This window comes from Nelumbo nucifera, chromosome 5 (genome assembly GCF_055504915.1).
Source record: "Nelumbo nucifera cultivar China Antique chromosome 5, China Antique-T2T, whole genome shotgun sequence".
Taxonomy (NCBI): domain Eukaryota; kingdom Viridiplantae; phylum Streptophyta; class Magnoliopsida; order Proteales; family Nelumbonaceae; genus Nelumbo; species Nelumbo nucifera.
Window position 1 is genome coordinate 15,543,337 of NC_142653.1, and position 24,187 is coordinate 15,567,523.

The following is a 24,187-nucleotide window of genomic DNA, read 5'->3' on the forward strand; positions in this document are numbered from 1 at the left end:
TTTGATAATCCTAAAATAGTTAATAACTATAAACCAATCAGTTTATGTAATGTTATCTCAAAAATTCAGATTAAGATAATGAAACCTATTATTGAAAATATTATTTATTCTTTTCAAAGTGCCTTTGTTCCAAATAGACAAATAAATGATAATATTCTGATTGCTCATGAGATGTTCTACTCTATGAGAAAGAAAAAGGGAGGAAATGAATCATGGCTTGTAAAATCGACATGGAGAAAACCTATGATAGGTTGAAACGGAATTTCATTGAATAAATTCTTAGGAAACTTGACTTCCATGAGAAGTGGATTGGATGGGTCATGGAATGCATCATAACGGTTTCTTATCAAGTTTTGATAAATGGGGCTCCCTCTAGAGGATTCACCCCTTCTTGAGGTAAGACGGGGTGATCATCTCTCCACTTACATTTTTGTCTTGTGTGTTGAGGCGTTAACTAGAAAGGTTAGGAAAGAAGTGGAGACTGATGTGAACCCTATTGGGTGTAGAGTCACTAAGGGTTGCCCTAAAATTCCTATTCTCCAATTTGCGGATAATTGCATTATCTTTGCTGAATGCACAATTACTACAGGCTTGAGGATTAAATAAATTATTCCTGATTTTGCTAGGGCTTCATGTCAAAGCCCAAATTTCAACAAGTCAACAATTCAATTTTCTAAGAATATTCCTAACAGATTTCAGAAAATCATTGCTCTGATTCTAAAGATCTCCATTCACTTTGAATCAGATTTTTGGACAAATAACTGGGTTGGCGGATCACCTTATTAGATTATAGTACCCCTTCTTAGGTTGGCGGATCACCTTATTAGATTATAGTACCCCTTCTTAGTGTTCTCTTGAAAATGATCTTGTAAGTGATTTCATTGATAAAAAAAGAGGGGTGTGGAAGGAGAATATGATTCAAAGTGTGGGTCATCTTGATATTTGGAATAAAATAAAATCGACTTTTATTCCCATGGACAATAAGGAGGACAATACAGTGTGGAGCGAGTTGCCCTTGTGCTAACCCTTTGAATTGGAACTCACTAGTTTGAAACCTTAAAAGTCCTCAAAAAATAAAGTTGTTTATGTATGTCTTCCTAAATAGCAGATGTCCAGCAAAGGCTTTCCTTAGAAGGAGAAGGCTCAATATTGATGGAGATTGTAGTTGGTGTGGTTCCACGGAAGACATCTATCATATTTTCTTTGATTGCTCATTCTCAAAACAAATTTGGGAAATGTCAAATATTAACCATACTAGCTCAGATCGGGTTAGTCTGAATTTAGAAGAGTGGTGGACTGAAATCCATAATAAAGATTTGATTGAACGGATTCATCTGAAAGAAAAATGTGCCTTCATCCTTTGGTTTATTTGGAAGAACAGGAATAAAAAACTTTCAACAATAAGGAAGACCCCCTTTAAATTATTCTCGACAGGCTTTTAAATCTCTTAATGAGTCTTGGACGGTTAATGGGGAACCAAACAATAGAAAAGATGTTAAGAAAATAAAAAATGTTTCTTGGATTCTCCTATATCTGAGTTAGACCTGTTTATGGGCCGGGCTCGAATTTGGCTTTTGCCAAAATTTGAATGGGCCCAGCCCGAAGTTTGGGCCCGATGCAATATAAAGTTAGGCTCAAAGCCCGACCCATGAACACGTCAAATCTAGATGAAATTAAAATTAACTTCAATGCTCCTTGCACTAGAAATGGTTTCTATACTTTGCCACTACAGCAAGAAACCATTTGGGCAAGGTTTTGAATTATAAAACATATAACTTGAGTTATTCTTCTATTGATGTTAACATTGAAGGCACGAGCAGCATGGGAAGCTCATAGTTTGGTTATGAACTCCAACAAGTTCTCAACAATTATTGAGGGGAATTATAATCTAATTATAAAATGTCTCCAAGGTCGGATCTCTCCTCTTGTAATCTCACGAAGGTTATCTCATGTTATTGTAGATAAAGGAAAAGTTGAAATAAAGGAAAAGTTGAAAGGGAAACCATGAATCGTACGAGGTTCCACCCCCGCCTCTTTTTTTTTACTTTATCAAAGGGAAACCATGAATCGGTTGGTTAATCAAAATTATCACGCTCACGCTCTTTCCAGTTTCTAGTTTCTACAATCTGGAGATTTGGAGCGCGCGAGATATTTAAAGCGGGAGTAACAGAAGAGAGTCAAAAAGGACCGACTTTATTTTTCGGGTGTTTCATCTCCCACTAGCCCGGGACTGACTGTGTTTCTTCTTCTACTACTACAGAACCAACCATTTGTAGGGTTTCGTTTCATTGGTTCTCCTTTCGTTAGCTTTTTTAGAGACGGAAGAAAGGATGAGGAGAGGCGTTTCTCCCATTACATTTCGGCACGAACCGACCACAAGTTCCCGGAGAGGAGTCGTTCCGGCGAATTGTCCCTCGGTAAGGCCTCCTTACCAGGGAAGGGAAAGGTACTTCCCCCCGAAATTCCGGCAGGATAGGATTATTTCAATGGTTTATTCTTTTCAATATGGACGTTCGAACTTTGTCGTCGAGCTTCGCTCCGGTCGTCGCGCTATTACCAAATCTGACGTGGAGGTTCTGCTCGCTGGTTGTGCTTCGACTCCCGAACGCTGCGAGGTTTTTCCGACGGTTCTTGTTGCTGCCAGGTTGTATTTCCAGCAATGGAGCGACGCCTTAGAAGCGCTGACCTTCTTCTGGGAACGGCGCCTCGACGGTGCTCATCTTCTAGATCCTGTCGTCATACCCAATGTTTTTGTCAACGAGCAGAGGGACCGGATCAAAGCCCTTTTTGCAACGCGTGTCCAGAGTCTTATGAACGGGGAGGCTGTCAGGCGTTTGCAGAAGAAGCTGGAAGTTACGTTGGATGGGATTGCTAAAATCTCGAATAAACTCCGGAAGCCTCAAAAGCCCGGTACTTTCAAGATGCTTGATGCTGAAAGAAAAGGTCTTTATGCAGAGAGGAAGCTGATCTCCAAGAGAATAAGCGAATTTAAATCTGCTATGCGGTGTATTCTCGATCACCTTGAGGGGAAACAGTCCCAGGAATGTTGTGATTATGGAGTTGAGGTGTTCAAGTTCAGTGGCAGTTTTGACTGGAGTCGAATTCATCAATTGATAAAGCGAGAGCTCCGGCGGCTTGAGGATGGCTTGCCAATTTATGCTTCGCGTCAGGAAATTCTTCGTGAAATACTTTCCCAGCAGGTTATCCCGATCCCCCACATCCTTTTGTTTAGTAACTTCCTCCTGGGATATGGAAGAAAAATAATTGCTAGGATATGCATGTGAAACTGGATGCCCATAAGAAGTACCTTTCATGGTCTGCTCCTTCTTTCTAACACAGAAGACTGTCATACTTTTTGAATTTTCTGGAAATCTTGTCTTCTCTATATGATAGCAAAACCCCTAACTCTCACTAGGTTCTCCCATTTGTTATCAGAGTCTATTCTTATGATATCCTTGAATTGTTCACAAGAGCCCAACCCATGACCGATGAAAATATTGTTCTCGTATATTCTTGGCAATGACCTAGTGGATTTTCAATTAATCGTCTGTTGCTCTGCTTCCAGATGCCCTGAAAGGTAATTAGAAGGGTAATCCACTCATTCTCAGAAGACTACCTTTTCATGGCCTGCTCTTTCTTTCTAACCTAGGAGACTGTCAGACTTTTTGAAATTTCTGGAAATCATGTTTCCTCTAAATGATAGCAAAAACCACTAATTCTCACTAGGTCCTCCCATTTGTCATCTATTAAGAGTCCGACCCATAACGAATGAACTATTATTCTTGTAAATTATTGGCAATGGCCTAGAGGACTTTCAATTAACCATCTGCTGCTCTGCTTCCAGATGCCCCAAAAGGTAACTAGAAGGGTAATCCTCTATAAGATAGCTCCTTTTGGTGGAGTTAAATTGAAAGCAATGGTTGCAGGAGTTCAATTGTATGCCTTGGTATTCTGCAACCCACATGGAAGATAAAGAGAGAAGAATCAAGTCTCTTGGATATCTTGCAACTTGCAATATTCAAATAAGTGATGTGTTGTAATCGGCTTCCTCACATAATATGCATTTTCTTGCTATATTGAAATGCCTGTCCTTAAAAATTGATCTTAAGTATCTTGCCCTTGGCTGCCTGCTAACCAAAAACTTCTAGGAAAAACTAGATTGCTCCAAATCTTACTCACATTATGCCGATTATCTCTCTAATTTCCTTGGTATAGGAAGAATTAACTGAAATTCCCCTTTAAGTTCTTTGATCTTTATAGTCAGTCTTAATTAGTTTTAGTGTTGTAAAAGGTGTGGGAGGTGTTACACCTGGAGGCGTGCCTCTAGGCGAGGCTCTCCCAAAATGCCCTAAGGTTTAATATATATTTATAAATATATAATATTTATAATGTATTATATATTTATAGTATTTATATAATATATTATAAATATAAAAACCGAAAAACCGAACTGGTCAACTGGTTAACTGATTGATTTGGTTTGGTTTCAGGTCAGTAATTTAAAAAAACTGAGGGACCGGTTCAGTTAAGAAAATGTGCCCACAGTTTGGTTAATGGAACCGTGAGCACCCCTAATATTTATGTATGATGTCTGTGGATACTGATACTTTAGTCTTTGTGGGTCCTCGTAGCTCTTTTATAAAGTGGCTGTGCATAGCAATATGAATAGTACTTTCTCTGACTTGTTTTCTCTTTTAATTTCTTCTTCTTCTTACTTTCTTTTTTCCTCCTATACTTGTTACAGATCAAAACACTTTCCATATGCTTACACCATATGAGGAAGTAATGTGTCATGGATGCCATTCATAATGGGATGCAAATGGATCGGATTGGATTCGAATCAAGGTATTTCTGAATCTGATCCGAAGATCCGATCCGATCTCATAAATACTGATCTGAATCCGAATCTGAATCCGTATCCGATCAGGATGCCAGATATCCAAATATGATCCAATCTGATTTCATTTTAAAAAATTAATAAATCATTAAAAGGAAAAGAAAATATAACAGTTTAAATAAAGAAAAATAAAAAACAAGTATTTTTTCAACTATTTTCATCATATATATACATGTTTTTAATAAAAATAATATAAAAAATTTACAAAAATGCAATAAATAACATATTTATAAATAAATAAATAACACACATATATATATATTATATAAATAAATAACACATGTTTATCAAAAAAAAAGTAACACACACACATATCGGATCGGATAGGGGTGATCCAAATCTAACAAAATAGGATAGGACTTGGATTAGATCATGATCCGACCCATTTGCACCCCTATCTGCACTACCACTCTTTGTGTAACTTGCTGTTCCTTGTTGAATTTCCCTAAGCACTTCCATAGGATTGTCTTATTTGTTAGTCTCATGTCTTTCCTATGTATATTGGATTGGGTTCTTGCAACAGGAGTCTTTTAGGTCTTCTTCATGGGCCACTATAGAGGTTCAGTAAAAAGATTTGTGGACCTTTTTTGAGGATCAGAATTGTTTCCCTATTAATGTTGTTTGGGTGCTATCTCATCATCTTTCATAGGTTTTATTTTCTTTTTCTTTTACTAAATTTGTTATTTTCTTTTACTATAAAAAATCTTCTACCTATGTAGAAAGGGGGATTTCAACCCTTTAGTTGATTATTGACTTTTCTACTTTTACTATTTCTAATTATACCTTCTATGCTCCTTGATACATGGCACATAGCATTTGACAAGCCATATACATAGCATTGGACAATGAGTGTGTCTCTCTGCTAGTATTGCAAATACTCAATTTGTCCATTCCGTTGGGTCTACACATCCGGTGAAAATTTACAAGGTAGAAATTTTCTTATCTTTTCCCTTCAAAGCTTTGCCATTCTGTCATTGATGCTGGAGGTTGCATTAGAAGCATGTAGTAGATAGATAGACTAGGAAAACACTTTCAATTAAGGTAATCCTGACTCTTGAAGATGGGTTACCTTGTTTTGCACGATTTCAATTGTTGTTTGCACTTTGTAAAACAAGATCCTACATCCTAATTAATAGGAAATCGTATAACAAGAAAATGGGAAATGGATTAACTTGTAAGTTTCATAAAAACCACGTACATGAATGATATTCCCTATTTATAATGCAATGAATCTCCAATTTATTAAGGGGCTTTTGTTTGGATTGGATAACCTTAATTTTTTTTTTTTTTTTTTTATCCAGGGGGTTCTATTATCACTTCATTATTATTATTTTTGTATATGTGTATGTGTTTGTGTTGGACAGTATATTCTTCTTTGCTTTATTTTATGCAACTTATTTTTATCAATAATGTACCAAATTTAGAGATATGGAAGGAAGGATTTTGGCCCTTTTCTCTGGTCCTTTAGGGGTGGGTGATTCACTAAGAGCAGAAGTAATGGCACTCCTTCAAGGGCTCAGATTGGCTAAACAGTTGGGTTTCCAACAGTTAGAAGTGGAGGGGGATTCAAAATTGGTTGTAGGCTGGATGAAAACAAATAATTTGGGCACTTGGCCCCTAAGGCAACACATAAGGGAAATAATGAACTCGACAAGGGAACTAGGGGCACAATTTAACTGGGTTAGGAGGTCAGCAAACAGGTTGGCTGATTAGCAAAGCAAGGGGTTAGTAAGGAGACTTTATTATGGGCTTGCTTGTAAATTTATTATGTTATGAGGGGCCACCTTTTTGGAAGGTGGTAGTTGTCATTCAATAATTCTCAAAATTAATGAAAGTTACCTTTTCCTAAAATGTGTCAAACTTTATTAGTGATTATATGAAGGATTATGTGCATACATATATGTACCAAAAACCCCCTATTGAATGGATGCTACCCATTTGGTTACTATTTGATAACTTGTTAATACAAGCTTTCACCTTGGGAAGTCATCCTCTGGTGAAGGTGGTGGCAATTTATTACCTCTTGGATAATGGTTGGGATGCTGGTGTGTCTCATTGGGCAGCTTTGTCCTCCCCTTAGCTATTCACTGTATTCTTTTTTCTTCCTCGGTTTCTTAGCGCTATCAAGTATGATGCTTGCTTTGGTGATAAAAACATGTTTTGGGAAGATGTTTGGGTGGATAACTCTCCTCTTAAGGTTCTTTTTCCTTCTTTGTACTCTCTTTATTTATATGAAAAGGAACCCATTGTGAAATTTCACTCTTCTCCTTTACCCTCTCTCTTTCAATCTCAATTGGGATTTTGGTTTTAGGGGTTTGAGAAACGTAGAGCTTGCTTCGGTGGTCGATTTGTTACAAACCATTGACAAAATTAGTTTGGATCCCTTGTCATCAAATAAGCATGTTTGAGTCCTACATCCTAAAGGTCTCTTTGTGTGTGCTTTTTTCTATTCTTTGTGCTCTTTTACCCCCTTTCAGCAGTTTCCTTCCAATGAGCTTTGGCATAGCCCTTTTTGTTGGGAGGTTTGTCATGGGAAGATTAATACTATTGGACAATCTACAAAAAAAAGGCCTTTGTGCATCCCCAAATTGGTGCATTTTTTGTAAAAGTAATGGCGAGATTTGTTATCACTTATCACCTAGTAATCTCCTGTCATTTGTTGTTGGTATTTGGGAATGGTTCTTTTCTTTATTAGTGCAAGTGGACTTTGCCATTGGAAGTGGAAAGGTTAGTTGATCCTTTTACATTTAGGTGGTATAAAAGAAGGTGAAGAACTCTTTGGAGATGTACAAGAGTTGCATTGATTTGGACTATTTGAGAAGAATGGAGTCAAAGAATTCTTTCATCTGACAAGCCACTGATGTTATATTGTGATAACTAGGCTGTTAACATTGCTCACGACCCGGTTCAGCATGATAGAATTAAGAACATTGAGGTAGACAGACACTTTATACGGGAGAGAGTGGCTTCAAGAGAGGTTTGTCTTCCTTACATTGCATCAGAAGAGCATCTAGCAGATTTTCTAATCAAGGGAGTTCCAAAGGCAAAGCTTCAAAGTTATGTAAGCAAGCTGGGCATGATTGACATCTATGCTTAGCTTGAGGGGGAGTGCAGTGGGAATGAGCCTAATGGGCCTTAGTTTCTTTATTTTTCTTTAAGTTATGTTTATAACTTGTGTTAGTAGGTAGTGGGCCTTAGTTATGGGCCTGTTTTTTCTTTTCATATTGTTTTTTACTGTTGTCTTTAGTGATGGGTGTCTTACTAAGGGCACTCATGTAATTGTCTTTATTTTTTACAACAAAAGAATAAAAGAGATCATTGGGGGCTGAAGAGAGGTTTAAAAATTTCTCCCTCTTCTTCTTCTTCTTCCCTTTCTTCTATCTTCTTCCTCCTTTACTTTTCTCTTTCTCATCTTCAATCTTCTTCTCTTTTGTTTTTCTTTTCTTTATTCAGATTGTTGCAGGTGTGTTTCACAACTGTGTTATATTTGATTTTTGTTTCTTTGGGCTCTTCCCTTTTGCAGAGCATCATTCACAGTATATCAATGTTTTAAAAGTGAGAGGCAAAACAAAGCACAAGGGCTTCCAAATGTGAAATGCCTGAACTGCAAGGCACAAGGCAAGGTGTGTGTCTGGATGAAGCAAGGCACAACTTTTCAAAAGAACAAAAGAAAAAGTAAAACTTAACATGTAAAACTATGTAGAAACCACTGATGTGGTCCCCAACTATTAGTTATTTAAGTAAGTCCACAATTAGTTGTTAGTCTTTTATTAGGATTTTATTTTTGCCATGTAAGCAGCCTTATCCTTACTTCAGAATTAATATAAATAGAAAGAGGGGAGCGACAAATTAAGCATCCTCTTCTTTTTTGAAATCCTTCCTTCGAATTCTTCTTCTCTTCTTCTCTCTTTCTCCTCTCATTCTCTCCTCTCATCTTCTTAATTTCCTGTTGATTATACACCACAGCTTGGGCTGTTAGTAGTCTCATACGACTACATGGTATCAGAGCCAACCTAGGAAATCTTATGATAGTCTGACATGGCCGGCTGCATAAGAATTTCATAGGGTTGGAAAATTTCCAGCAAAAGGGATCATCGGCTGAATCTTGGAGATTGTTGGTGAACCATCAGAGGATGACCAACAATCAGGAAGAGTCAGAAGGAAGAACCCTCAAGATTAGGGTTCAGACTTGATTTTGAAGGTTGCGGCCAGAAAGTCAGAAGGAAGAACCCTCAAGATTAGGGTTCAAACTTATTTTTGAAGGTTGCGGCCAGAGTTTTGCTGAAGAAAGTTAATCTTTGATATTGATCTATTAAAAGATTACCTTTTGTGGTTATTTCAAAGGTTCGGCTGAAAGTTTTTTCCTCTTGAACTGTTCTTGATACATTAAAAGAATAGTTTTTGGTTACTTTAAGAGGTGCGGCTGAGAGATCTCCCCCTTTTCTAGCCATTGATTGTATTCTTGGCTTGTTTCTTGACCTTTGACTGGTTCTAGGTTCAAGATTCTAGTTTCTTGACTGACGCCAATTCTAGGGCTGCAGTTAGTTTCAGCCCTGCACTTTAAATTGTTCTTGGAAGGTTACCTTTTTGGGTGGATTGCCGACCTAGAAGGATAAAGTAGGTTTGGTTGTTAACAAATTTTGGGTGAGATTACCCAGTCTTAGTGATAGAAAGGTATTGTTTCTTGACCTTAGGTTTGGCTGATAGCAAATTCTGGGTGTAGTTACCCAATCTCAGTGATACAAAAGGCATTCTTTAATCTTTTCTTGACAAAGAATGGAGTTTAAGTGCCAAGGGGAAAACCTTTTAGGGGCTGGTGGTGCTGGTAGCATACCTGAGAACAGTTTTTAGATTACCACTGTAAAATTTGATGGGTCAAACTACCTAGAGTGGGCCCAATCAGCCATGATGGCTATTGGGGGTAGAGGAAAGCTAAGTTATTTACCGGGAGATGTCAAGGAACAAGCCAAGGAGGATCAAATATATACCAAATGGGTTCAGGAGAACTATTTGGTTATGACATGGTTGTGTAATTCCATGCAACCACATATCAACCGAAATTATTTATGGGCAAAAACAGCTAAAGAAATTTGGGATATCATGAAAGAAACCTACTCCCAACCTCTCAATGTTGCTAGGGCCTATGAGCTAAAATGTAAGGTAAATAACCTTAAGCAAGGAGAGAAGCCAGTCTCGGTTTATTTTTCCACTTTGAAATTCTTGTGGCATGAGATTGATCACTTACTCTCTAGTGCACAGTGAAGAAAGTTGAAGGAAAGTTATGTTACAACATCTGCCACTTGAATCAGCCTTGGCAGCAACTAAACCCAAGTTTGGGGGGGGGGGGGAGGATAAGGAGAGAGATATGAAGAAGGAAGACAAGAAGAACCTAATATGTGAACATTGCAAGAAACCTAAGCATACCAAAGAAACCTGTTGGAAGCTACATCCTCATCTAGTTCCAGCAAAACTCAAGAACAAAAAGGGGAATGCTAATACAACTGTTACTACTGATTGTACAACCTTATCAGGCACAAGAGCAGCACCATTAGACACTCTAGCTACTGTTCGAGCTGCCTTGACTCAGTTGGAAAAGGAGGTTAGTAATTCAACATCATCATTTCAACCGGTCACAACATCAGCTCCTCCCACCTCAGCATTTGCTCATTCAAGTACATCGGCCTCAGCTTATCATGCTTCAGCTCCAGGTAACACTGAACATTGTTTTGTAATAGACTCAGGTGCATCTGATCATATGAATGGTTTGCCTTCACTATTTACTACCTATCACTTATCCTTTGGTAAAGACAAGGTGTCTATTGCTGATGGATCACTTGTTCCCATTTTTGGCAAGGGAGATATCAAGTTGTCTAGTGCCATTTTCCTGTCTTCTGTTCTACATGTTCCTAAACTTAGCACCAATTTACTTTCAGTTAGCAGCATTACTAAAAACTAGAATTTCTCAGTAACCTTGTTTCCTGATCGATGTGTTTTTTAGGACTTGGAGACAAGGAAGGTGATTGGGACTGGCCGTGAGACAAATGGAATCTATCTGCTTGGAGGAAGTTCATAGTGGGAAGGTATTGAAGTTAGAGGGTTTTTTGTTTCTCAGTCTATTGGTCAAGTCATGCTTTGGGATAACCGATTGGGTCATTTATCCTTTAGGTCTTTGAAAAGCTTGTTTCCTAGTTTATTTGAATCTATCCAGATGTCTAGTTTAAAGTGTGAAAGTTGCGAGCTTGCAAAGCATTGTAGAAAAACCTATTCATTAAGTAATAAGAGAAGTAATGTTCTTTTTGACATTGTGCATACCGATGTTTGGGGACCATATCACATCATTGCTATGGGGGGGGGGGGGTACAGATACTTCTTGTTGTTTGTTGATGACTACACCTGGTTTTCTTGGGTCTACTTGATGTGTTCTCGAGATGAGGTTTCTACCCTGACCCAGACCTTTCATCAGATGATTTTAACCTAGTTTGGGGTAAAAATCAAATTTTTTTAGATCCGATAATGCGAGAGAATACTTTAAAACATCACTAGCCTCCTATTTTCTTGACCATGGGATTATCCATCAGAGTACCTGCCCTCATACCCCTTAACAGAATGGGGTGGTTGAGAGAAAGAATAGGCACATATTGGAAGTAGCTAGAAGTATCATATTTAACTCCAATGTGCCTATACATTTCTAGGGAAATGCCATTCTCACAGTTGTGTATCTCATCAACTGAATCCCTTCATGGGTTCTTGACATGAAACCTCCATCTTTTATATCCTGATAAAGAGCTGTTTTCTGTCCCTCTTAAAACCTTTGGTTGTACCTGCTTCGTGCAAATTCTTGGCCCTCACCATTCTGAATTTGACCCTAAAGCCTCAAAATGTATTTTCCTTGTTATGCACAAACTCAAAAGGGATATTGCTGCTATGAACCTACTTCGGGAAAGAGATTTGTATCCATGGATGTTACTTTCTTTGAGGGTGTACTTTATTACTCTGGGGTTTCTTCTCAGGGGGAGAGTAGTAAGGTTGGGGTTAACACATCAGAAGTCCCTTTACCTGTTCCATTGAGTGAAGAGGGGTGTAATGGGGAGGGTTGTCAAAAATGTTGGGACTTCAGAGTTTATCACAAATGGTGTAGGCAGGTTGATTTCGGTCATCAACAGTCCAGGCCAGCCCCAATTCCTTCTAAGGATCTAGATCTAGGTACTACATCTCTTCTAGCTCCCATTACAGATGAGCCTTTTGCTGTTGAGCCTTCTCCATCTTCTGAGCCCTCACTTCCATTGAATGACCTTGACCTTCACATTGCAGTCCGTAATGGCAAACGCCGTAGCACCTCATCCACAACCCACTGTATCTCACAATTCTTGTCCTATGATCACCTGTCTCCCTCTTACAAGTCATCTCTTACATCCATTGTTGATATTCCCATTCCAATAACAGTACAGGAAGTCCTGACCATTCTTGAGTGGAAGGATGCAATGAAGGTAGAAATGGATGCCCTTCTAAGAAACAATACTTGGGAGCAAGATGATCAATCCAAAGGGAAGACACTAGTTGGATGTAGATGGGTGTTTATTGTGAAACATAATGGTGATAACAGTGAAATTGAGTATCTTAAGAAACTTCTCCATCAAGAATTTGAGGTAAAAGACCTGAGAGAGCTATAGTATTTCTTGGGTATTGAGGTAGCTCGGTCCAAGCATGGAATCTTTGTTTCTCAAAGGAAGCATGTCCTTGATTTGTTAGAAGAAACAGGAAAGTTGGGTGTTAAGCCAGCCAATATACCTATTGAACAGAATCACAAGATTAGTGCAGAAGGTGGAGAGCCTCTTGAAGATAAAGCTATGTTCCAAAGATTAGTTGGGAAACTACTCTATCGTTGTCTTTCACGACCAGGCATCAGCTATGTAGTTAGTGTTGTTAGTCAATATATGCACTCTCCTAGAACTACCCACGTACTTGCTGTTGAGAGGATATTGGCATATTTAAAGAGGTGTCCAGGCAGAGGTGTACTATTTAAGGATAATAATCACATGAAGATAGAAGTTTACACAGATGCAGGTTGGGCCGGTTGTGTTGATGATAGAAGGTCTACCTTTGGATATTGTGCCTTTGTAGGAGGTAACCTTGTTTCTTGGAGGAGTAAGAAACAAAATGTTGTTTCTCGTTCCAATGCTGAAGCTGAATATCGGTCTATGGCAAATGGTGTGGCTGAAATACTATGGTTGAAATCACTGTTTGATGAATTGGGTATTACCTATGAGAAACCTCTAATGTTGTAATGTGATAATCAGGCTACTATTAATATAGCTCAAAACCCGGTACAACATGACAGAACGAAACACATTGATGTGGATCGACATTTTATCAGGGAAATGGTTGCATATCAAGAAGTCTATCTTCCATATATCAGCTCCAACATGCAGCTTGCCGATCTTCTCACCAAGGCAGTTTCAAAGAAAAAGTTAGAAGCAGATCTATGCAAGTTGGGAATGACAAACATCCATTCCCAACTTGAGGGGGAGTGTAGAAACCACTGATGTGGTCTCCAACTATTAGTTATTTAAGTCAGTCCACAATTAGTTGTTAGTCTTTTATTAGGATTTTATTTTTGCCATGTAAGCAGTCTTATCCTTACTTCATAATTAATATAAATAGAAAGAGGGGGGCAGCAGATTAAGCATCCTCTTCTTTTTTGAAACCCTTCCTTCGAATTCTTCTTCTCTTCTTCTCTCTTTCTCCTCTCATTCTCTCCTCTCATATTCTTAATTTCCTGTTGATTATACATCACAGCTTGGGCTGTTAGTAGTCTCATACGACTACATATATCAATGTTTTAAAAGTGAGAGGCAAAACAAAGCACAAGGGCTTCCAAATGTGAAATGCCTGAACTGCAAGGCACAAGGCAAGGTGTGTGTCTGGATGAAGCAAGGCACAACTTTTCAAAAGAACGAAAGAAAAAAGTAAAATTTGACATGTAAAACTATGTAAATCTGGAATTTATATCAAATAACAAACATGTAAACCTCCATAATTGCATGATTTGATAATCCATAACCATATGAATACAGGGATGTCTACTTACAGGTTATAGATGTGGATTGTGCCAAGGTTCTTAAGCATTCAACAATTCAAGCTTGTGAAACTCTCAACGTGTTTGTGTATCTCCTAGTTGCATTACTTTAGGTAGCAAGTGTGGTGTTAGATGTCTTGTTTTCCTAATTCTAGGAGGTTGGGACCTTTATGGAGGTAGAAGGTTCAGAGGCTGTGCCTCTGACATGAATATTTAGCTATATATATATATATACACACACACACAAACACACACACTTGGGTGGACTTGCATCTCAGCCCAGGTGTGTGCCTTTTGAATGTTGCCTTACTTGGGTTGAAGTGAAGCACATGCCTTAAAATGCATCTTTCTTTCATCTGTGTATTGTTGTCTTTTAAAACACTGTAGTGCATGTTTATGGGACCAACATTGGGACTGTATCCAGTCTATCCCTCTCAAGACCCCAGATAACTGGGATCAACATTTGTGAATGGCTTTTTTGGGTATATGTTAATGGCCAGAAAGAAATTCAAGTATCAAAATTAGTAGAAAATAGAGTAAGTTATGTTTTCTATGATTTTGTTTTGATTCTATTTCAATTGCTTGAAAATTTCTTTTGAATTGAATTATGGGTTGTACATTTCTTGCATTTACTCTTATGTGTTAAAATATGTAGTTTCTTGTGATTCACCAACCATTATGTCTAGTTTCCACCCCTAGTCCACACGTGTGGGTAACACAACTACTGATTTGAGTAACCGGGGCCACCACCATATGGTTTAATTGTTATAGAAAATTAATTTTGAACGAGGATTATTGTTATATGGAAAGGTTGTCTTTTTTTTTTTTAATGAATAGATTTCTTATTGGTTTTTATTGATTGGACGGCTAGGTTGTTGAGAACATTCACCTTGGAGACCCTCAGAACTGAGAGTGTAATGGTATGGTAATTTGGTTGTATCCTATTATTCCTCATTGCATATGGTTAGAGATATTAGTACTGTGGATGTGCAAAATACTGCTAATGTATGCATTTATGAATATTTAGTTTAAGGTGTTGTCTTAACATCTTTATGTGGATGTAATCAGTTACATTTTTATTTTTAATAAAACCTTTTGTTTTGCTATCAAAAAAGTATTGTGCTCAAATCTCAAGGCTGTACTCTTAATTTCTGAATTTTCATGTAGCAAATTCATGTGATTTTGTATTGCAGTGTCTAACTGAGGTTGCAGCTTCTTTGCTGCCTATGCCAATTTCTATTTTTCCATATATATTTTAATGTTTTCTCCACTTTGTTTTAACTCTCATTACCACAGGTAATTGTTTTGATCGGAGAGACTGGTTCTGGGAAGAGTACACAACTTGTTCAATTTCTTGCTGATTCAGGAATAGCTGCCGACCGGTCTATTATATGCACTCAACCACGCAAGATTGCTGCCATTTCTTTGGCGCACAGGATTCGGGAAGAAAGTAATGGGTGTTATGAAGATAATTCAGTTATTTGTTATCCAACGTACTCCTCCATGCAGGGGTTTAGTTCTAAGGTAATATTTATGACGGATCACTGTCTACTACAACACTACATGAATGATAAGAATTTGGATAACATTTCATGCATCATTTTAGATGAGGCTCATGAAAGAAGTTTGAATACTGATCTCCTATTGGCCTTGGTTAAAAAGCTACTGGAACAGAGGTTTGATCTAAGACTTATTATAATGTCTGCCACAGCTGATGCAAGCAAGCTTTCGGATTACTTCTTTGGTTGCAGAACCTTTCATGTGGTGGGAAGAAAATTTCCTGTTGATATCCAGTATGCTCCAGTTGCATGTACAGCGGCTTCTGCTGTTTTGAAGTCTAACTCTGGTAGTCATGCTTCATATGTTTCTGATGTAGTGAAGATGGCAATGGAAATCCATGCAAGAGAAGAAGAAGGAGCAATACTGGCTTTTTTGACTTCCCAAATGGAAGTAGAATGGGCATGTGAAAATTTTCAAGTTCCCAATGCAGTTGCATTGGCCTTACATGGAAAACTTTCTTACGAGGAGCAAGGTCATATTTTCCAGAATTATGCTGGGAAAAGAAAAGTTATTTTTGCAACAAATCTGGCAGAGACATCATTGACAATTCCTGGGGTTAAGTATGTAATTGATTCCGGCATGGTTAAAGAGAGCAGATTTGAACCTGCCACTGGTATGAATGTGCTTAGAGTTTGCAGGGTTAGCCAGAGTTCTGCTGATCAACGAGCTGGCCGAGCTGGTAGAACAGAACTGGGCAAGTGCTACAGATTGTACTCTGAAAGTGATTTTGAGTCATTTTCTTCCCATCAGGAACCAGAGATTCGTAGAGTTCACCTTGGGGTTGCAGTTCTGAGGATTCTTGCCTTGGGCATTAAGAATGTACAAGAATTTGATTTTGTTGATGCACCTAGTCCCAAGGCTATTGACATGGCCATTCAGAATCTTATTCAGCTAGGTGCTATTACATTAAAAAATGATGTTTTTGAATTTACGGACTGTGGTTGGAAATTGGTTAAGTTGGCTATTGAGCCTCGTCTTGGTAAAATTATCCTCGATTGCTGTTACTATGGTTTAAGTAAAGAGGGTGTCATTCTTTCTGCAGTAATGGCTAATTCCAGTAGCATATTCTGCAGAGTTGGTGGTGATGAAGATAAATTAAAATCAGACAGCCTTAAGGTGCAATTCTGTCATCGTGGTGGAGACCTCTTCACACTGCTCTCTGTTTACAAGGAGTGGGAAGAAGTCCCTCATGAAAATAGAAATAAATGGTGCTGGAGCAACAGTATAAATGCAAAATCCATGCGCAGATGTAAAGAGACAGTTCAGGAATTAGAAAACTGCCTTAAAAGTGAATTACGCATTATTGTTCCAAGTTACTGGTTGTGGAATCCCCATGTGCCCACTGAACATGAAAAAAAACTGAAGATGGCTATTTTCTCAGCTCTTGCTGATAATGTGGCAATGTACTCTGGATATGATCGACTTGGTTATGAAGTGGCTTTAACTGGACAATATGTCCCGCTCCATCCTTCATGTTCATTACTTGTATATGGTCAAAAGCCTAGTTGGGTGGTTTTCTCTGAAATCCTATCAATATCGAACCAATATTTGGTGTGTGTAACTGCCATTGATGATGAGTGTTTGTCTCTGTCTTGTCCTCTGTTTGATGTTTCACAGATGAAGAGCTGGAAGCTGCAGATGAGGTTGATGACTGGGTTTGGCAATATTTTGTTGAGAAGGTTCTGTGGGAAATCAAACACTAATTTGCATCGTCTTGTCTCTCGCATTCGAACTTACTGCAAGGATGAGCGAATTAGCATTGAAGTTGATGTTGATAAAAGAGAGATTCAACTATTTGCCTCTTTAGGTGATATGGACATGACCTATGGCCTTGTCAATGATGCCTTGGAGTTGGAAAAGAAATGGTTAAGAGATGAATGCATGGAGAAATGTTTGTACCATGGAGGATCTGGTGTTTCTCCCTCTTTTGCACTATTTGGATCTGGTGCTATGATTAGGCATCTGGAACTTGAAAAGAGATATTTAACTGTGGATGTATATCATTCAGATTCAAGTTCTATTAATGATAAGGAACTTCTTATGTTTTTTGAGGAACACGTATCTGGAATTTCTGGTTATCTTAAGTATCCAGCTTTTGGACAAGATGGTGAGGACACAGAAAAATGGGGCAGAATAGGATTTCTAACTCCTGAAGCGGCTGAAAAGGCTGTTGCAGAGCTTAATGATGTTGAATACTGTGGCTCATTGCTGAAGGTATCTCCTTCGAGGACAAGCTTTGCTACTGATCACAGAATGTTTTCATTTCCAGCTGTAAGAGCGAAAATTTCTTGGCCCCGAAGATATAGCAAGGGTTTTGCAATTGTCAGATGTGCAAGGCAGGATGCTAATTTTATTGTTAATGAATGCTCTAATCTGCTTATAGGAGGACGGTTTGTCCGTTGTGAAAATAGCAGGAAATACATGGATAGTGTTGTCATACATGGACTTCATAAAGAAGTTTCTGAATCAGAAATTTTAGATGTTCTAAGAAATGCAACACATAGGAGAATTCTGGATGTTTTCTTGGTGAGAGGAGATGCTGTGAACAACCTATCATCTGCTGCTTGTGAAGAGGCACTTCTCAAAGAAATTGCTTCATTCATGCCTAGCAATATCCCCCTTAGCAATTGTTGCCGGGTCCAGGTGTTTCCTCCTGAACCAAAGGATTATTTGATGAAGGCTGTCATAACTTTTGATGGAAGATTACATTTGGAGGCAGCAAAGGCTTTGCAGCACATCCAAGGGAAAGCACTCAATGGTTGTTTTTCATGGCAGAAGATACAGTGCCAGCAGATGTTTCACAGCTCTGTCTCCTGCCCTGCTGCTGTTTATTTTGTCATCAAGACAGAGCTGGACTCTTTACTCAAGAGATTTGAGCAACGAAATGGTAATTCCTATAGATTTGTTTCAAGAAGAATAATTTTCTTTCCTTTAATTTTTCCTTGCTATCCTCCCTGTCTCCTTCCTGGTTTGCATATCCTTAGAAAAGATTCTTTTGGTGGTTCCCTTTCCTCTGCTTGTTCTTTGTGGTTCACCTAGGGGTGCGTGATGTCCTTTCACCTTCTTAATTAACTGCTTTATTAAAGTATGCAGTTTCCAGAATGGAGAGTAATATGATTTAAATGACTTATATATAAATGGCTAGATTTCTTTATTATACTTACAATGGTGACAATTATTATTTTTAAATGAATTGATATAAACTGCTGATAGAGTACTTATTAGAATTGTTGTTTTCGTGCAATTAATTTCATTCTGTTATGAGTAATTAATTATCAGCCAGTTATTAAAAATATCTTTCTTTTTTCATTTTTGAGAAAATGTAACTATTATATTCAAAAAGAGCAAAAAGGCAGGGGATGTACAGACTTTGCAAATATCCTTCTTAATGCACTGATGCTTCTTTTTGGTGTGGTTGACAACTTATAGCACCACAGGCTTCTTTAACTCATTTTTGTAGCCCTATGTGACATCCTCCGGATTATTTAACCAGCCCACGGATTCACGGATTCCGACATCCTCTGGATTCATGGATTCCCTTTGCTCATTACAAAAATCACATTCAAGGTCTGGCAGATTGGCTCCTTGGTTAATCACCTTCCCACACCACCACCCACAAAAAATTCAACTTTTGAGGGTGCTGTTGTTCTCCAAATGGCTTTGTAAGGAAAGGATCTGTCTTGCTCTCCCAACAAGCCAACATAAAAGGACCTGACTGAGAAGGTACTTGCATTGGACCATTTTTCACTGTCTGATATCTTGTCCACCCACATTGACTTGCTGATTGTACAACAAGGACATCAAGTCAGCTGCCATCTGCAACTCAATCATAAAATTTCCTTCCAAAAGCAGGATTTCAAAGTAAGAGAGGTTCCTTCCACCTGAAAGCATTCTGCTACTGTAGCTTCTTTGTTGCAAGCCAAAACAAACAGCTCTGGGAAATTTTCTTTCAAAGTTGATTCATCACACCAGGGGTCCCGCAAAATTTTATTCTAGTCCCATTACAAATATCAAAAAAAAAAAAATCTAGTCCCATTACCAAGAAGGTATCTTATGCCTCTCAAGATGTTAGGGAAGGATTTATATATTCCCTTCTATACTCCACAGCCATAAGACAGCTGAGAGTCCAATGCATGCCAACCATTATCGCATAATCCATACTTCTCAGCAATCAGCTCCCTGCACGAGTCATTGGGACTTGTGCAAAACCTTCACAACCACATTCCCAAAAGAGCAGTATTGAAACTTTTAACTTTTCTTATCCCATGTTCACCACAGGAAGTAGGTTTGCAAATATACTCCCACTTCACCAAATGAAAATTCTCTTCATTTTTCCAACCTTTCCATAGGAAATCCCTCATAGCCTTCTCTAATTTTTCTGCCACCTTCACTGGAATTGGAAAATAGATCCCTCATAGCTTCTTTGTATAGTGGCAATTCCCTTGTAGGTTTTTATTGCAGTTGAAACTTGGAACTGGTTGACCCTATCCTTTGCATCAATATACACCTTCTCATACACCCTCCAGCTAGGGGTGCTCATAAAAAGCCAAAAAACCGAAAAACCGAACCGAAAAGTGTGGTTAACCGAACCGATCGGTTTGGTATTTCTGAAAAACCAAAGGACCGGTTTGGTTTTCATTTAACCTAGAAAAAACCAACAGTTAACCGAACCGGCCGGTATGTATTTATATGTATATTATATATTTTTAATATATGTCAAATATCATCTATATTATATATAATATATTATAAATATTTTATTTATATTTATAGTATTTGTAATTAATATGCATATTTATAATATATTGTATTATATATACTTATTTATAATATATGTTATAAATATAAAAAACCAAAAAAATGAAGAGCCAAACCGGTCAACCGGTGGTATTGGTACAGAGAATTGCAAAAACCAATAGGGCCACATTCGGTTTCAAAAAATTGCCCATGGTTCACTTAATCGAGCCGTGAGAATCCCTTCCCCTATCTCTAGCTTTTACTTAGAATAAATATACCCATTACCTTCTTAAAAAATAATTGCGTCTTCCATTGGCTAGGATAGCAACCAAGAAACAGATAAGTTATCTTAGTACTTAGAGCTGTCAATGGACTTTGGAAGTCCGAAATTTGATCCAACATCCAATCTGATTTATCTCAGATTCAGATGATTTGTTTACATAATTGGATAAGATTTGGATTTTTATAATTTGCATCTGATTAACAATCGGATTGGATGTGGATTTAACTCCATCTGATCCAATTATGTTATAATGTGTATTGGTTTTAATATATAAAGTTTGTATAATTATATATAAAATATAAAAATATAAAAATATAATTATATATATTATACTACATATAAATTTATTTATATATGTAAAATAAATTCAATATTTCATATTCATGTTTGTTTATTATATATATGAGTTAATAAAAAGCAATTAACTTTTTTAATTTTTTCTTTATTTTAAAAACATGAAGTGAAGTAGGATTAATTCCAAATCTAACCGAGTCCAGACAGGATTTGAATCTGATCCAAGATTTTCAAATCCAATCGGATTTTGGGTCAGATTGGGATGTTGTCTGATCAATTTACAGCCGTATTAGTACTTGTTGGTTCAAGTTATGGCTGGCATTTCACGAGAATGTAGCATGTATCAGAGTGGGATTTTATGGTGCAGTTGGGTTTCCCGCTGAGCACTCACCCATAGATAATTGCTTCTTCAATCATTGGGGCTGCATTTTTTGGTATTAGAGATGCCTTTTCGTTTGAAAATGGTTGAACCTGTTGGTTGGACCAGTTGACCTGTCACCTAGCCATATTTCTTGGTCCTTTTCACCCCCAAATCTTTAACCTGAAAAAAAAATATGACTTGTTCAACTACCCAGTAACCCATCCGCTTGAACTGCTGAACTGCCTGACTCAGTCAGAGGGTTAGGTTTAGGCATTAATTCTTTTTTTTTTCGTTTTTGTATTTTAGCAATTTTCATCATTAACAACAATAACTCTTTTACCAAATTTATTTTATTTAATACGATATATATATACATATATATATATATATACAGAGAGAGAGATAGAGAGAGAGAGATGCCCTTTTTTTTCTGAAAATTTCTATTTTTTCTGTATTTTATATATTGTTTTATACTTTTATCATGTAATTCATGATGTTACAGGATTTGCCCAGTTGACCTGGATGGTTGAACTGCCGACTCACCACCCAGAGATGGAAAAGTGATTCCATTTTTGGGTTGGTCTTAAAAACATTGGTTCAGAGTAGCAAAATGGGGGAAAAGAAAGAATAGCAAATCCAGGTGAACATGGTTCATGACCCTGGTAACAACTTAATACTGCCGTTTTGTTTCTTGCCTTGATGCTGGCCAGAAGTTGTTACTGTTCATGCAGCACTCAAATATAGGAAAAGTTCTAATGTTAACGAATTATGATTATATTGGCTGCTTTACAAAAATTCTGCCATTTCAGCTTCCTTTTTTTTCACAGGATATTTTACTTCTTTTCTGATATTGTGTTGCTGGATCAAATTGATTTATCTGTCTGGTGCCAAACGACACCTTGAAAAAAATTGTTTAATCAGAGGATCAGTCCTGAAGATTCGTAATAGCAATTTGAATCTATTTGGTGGTCCATTCTTTTTATGAGTCCTCATTTTCTTGTTTGCATCTTGACCTGGATTGTCTAAACAATAAGCTCATTCTTGTCCTAGCTTGACCATAGCCTGAAAACTCTGAATCATAAAATGCAGTCTCGGATAATTTTGTTCTGATGTGGCTATTACTTGATCTTATGGACAGGTGTATACTGCAACCTGGAAAGAAATGAAAATGGCTCCTATAGAGTAAAAATATCTGCCAATGCTACAAAGACAGTGGCTGAGTTGAGGAAGCCTCTGGAGCAGCTAATGAAAGGGAAGACTATAAATGACGCCAGCCTCACTCAAAGTGTACTGCAGCTACTTTTCTCCAGAGATGGCATCATGCTTATCAAGTCGCTGCAGCAAGAGACAGGGACGCATATTCTGTACGATAGGCAGAACATGAATGTCAGGATATTTGGTCCAGAGGACAAAATTGCTGTTGCTGAGCGGAGGTTGGTGCAATCCCTTTTGACTCTCCATGAAAACAAGCAACTTGAAATCCACCTCCGAAGTGGGGATCTGCCACATGATCTGATGAAAGAGGTGGTTGGGAAGTTTGGATCAGATCTGCATGGGCTCAAGGAGAAGGTGCCAGGAGTTGAGCTGACACTGAACACTCGTCGTCATGTCATCTATGTCCGAGGAAAGAAAGAATTGAAGAAGAAGGTAGAAGAGATAATTTATGAGACTGCTTCAACTCTTAGACGTAGTGGGCTGGGTATACGGCCTAGTGGAGAAGACACCTGTTCCATTTGCTTGTGTGAGGTCGAAGACTGTTTCCAGTTGGAAGCCTGTGCACATGGGTTCTGCAGGTTGTGCTTGGTGGATCAGTGTGAGTCGGCCATCAAAAGCCATGATGGGTTCCCACTGTGCTGTGCGTATGAAGGGTGTCAAACCCCCATCTTGCTTGCAGACTTGAGGTGTCTTCTGTCTAGTGACAAGCTGGAGGAGCTATTCAGAGCTTCGTTGGGGGCATTTGTGGCGTCAAGTGGTGGAACTTACAGGTTTTGTCCATCTCCTGATTGTCCTGCAGTTTATAAAGTTGCTGACCCTGGAACTGCTGGTGGGCCATTTTCCTGTGGGGCATGCTATGTAGAAACATGCACCAGATGCCACTTGGAATACCACCCCTATGTTTCGTGCGAGAGATACAAGATGTTCAAGGAGGACCCAGACTCATCTCTGAAGGAGTGGTGCAAAGGTAAGGAACACGTTAAGCACTGCCCTGTATGTGGGTACACCATAGAGAAAGTGGATGGGTGCAACCACATTGAGTGCAAGTGTGGGCGGCATATCTGCTGGGTTTGTTTGGAGAGCTTCCACAGCAGTGATGACTGTTATGGACACTTGAGGTCTGTACACCTGGCTATCTATGAAGCCTAATCTATTATATGCCCCCTGTAAATATGTTGTATCGTATATGCCTGTGTATAATCATATCCACCATTACCGGTTTGTAGTTACAGATATCAGTAGATACTGACATACCTGATCTTGTCTTCCGACAAATCACATTGCATTTCAAGTTGGCACCGACACCTTGAGTTAGTTACTTATATCGTGAGCTGCGCACAATGTATCTGAACACTGGGGTGAAAGGGAGGGGGGGTCGTTTGATTACCCCAGTTGGTTGTTCCTACTCCCACCTTTTGGGTCATCAAGAAAAAGGCCTCCTTCACCTTGAACCATCTAAAAGTATGAATACATTTGCAGAAGTACTGACTAGCACGGAATCGCCATAAGATCTGACTAGAGCAAATGGAATGCTCTCCGTATTGTCAATGGCGTTGACAAGACTTTATCTTCATCCTCGTGCTTGGTTGGCAACAAGAATCGTTATATCTAACCATCAGGATTCAGGAAAGGAGTAATTTAATACCTAATGTAAATCGTACACCACCAGCAAAGCCCGAGCGTAGTGCAAATAGCAAAAGGCGTGCACCATGTCAGCTTACCCGCATCATCTTTCCTCTTTCTTCTCTTCCTTGCTCTCTGCCT

The 24,187-nt window shown here is 38.3% G+C and overlaps 1 protein-coding gene across 2 annotated transcripts; it reads left to right on the plus strand.

The window, feature by feature from the left end:
- Positions 1 to 1,799: 1,799 nt before the first annotated feature.
- Positions 1,800 to 23,725, plus strand: LOC104604222 (ATP-dependent RNA helicase DEAH12, chloroplastic-like). Of its 2 annotated transcripts, XM_088888465.1 has the most exons (5): positions 3,069 to 3,200; positions 8,421 to 10,605; positions 10,896 to 10,977; positions 15,270 to 18,420; positions 22,347 to 23,725. In XM_088888465.1, the coding sequence occupies exons 3-5, from the start codon at positions 10,939 to 10,941 to the stop codon at positions 23,570 to 23,572; spliced, it is 4,416 nt and encodes a 1,471-aa protein (XP_088744591.1). In that variant the 5' UTR covers positions 3,069 to 3,200; positions 8,421 to 10,605; positions 10,896 to 10,938; the 3' UTR covers positions 23,573 to 23,725. The 2 variants fall into 2 exon arrangements, with proteins under 2 accessions (XP_010266797.2, XP_088744591.1); XM_010268495.3 differs by lacking the exons at positions 8,421 to 10,605; positions 10,896 to 10,977 and having other exon boundaries at positions 1,800 to 3,200.
- Positions 23,726 to 24,187: the final 462 nt, after the last annotated feature.

Bases quoted from the DNA above. Each gene is read 5' to 3' on its own strand.
- LOC104604222 (XM_010268495.3), top strand. From the start codon at position 2,331: ATGAGGAGAGGCGTTTCTCCCATTACATTTCGGCACGAACCGACCACA. The intron at 3,201-15,269 runs GTTATCCCGATC...TCATTACCACAG, and splicing joins GTGAAATACTTTCCCAGCAG to GTAATTGTTTTGATCGGAGA. The intron at 18,421-22,346 runs GTAATTCCTATA...TCTTATGGACAG, and splicing joins GAGATTTGAGCAACGAAATG to GTGTATACTGCAACCTGGAA.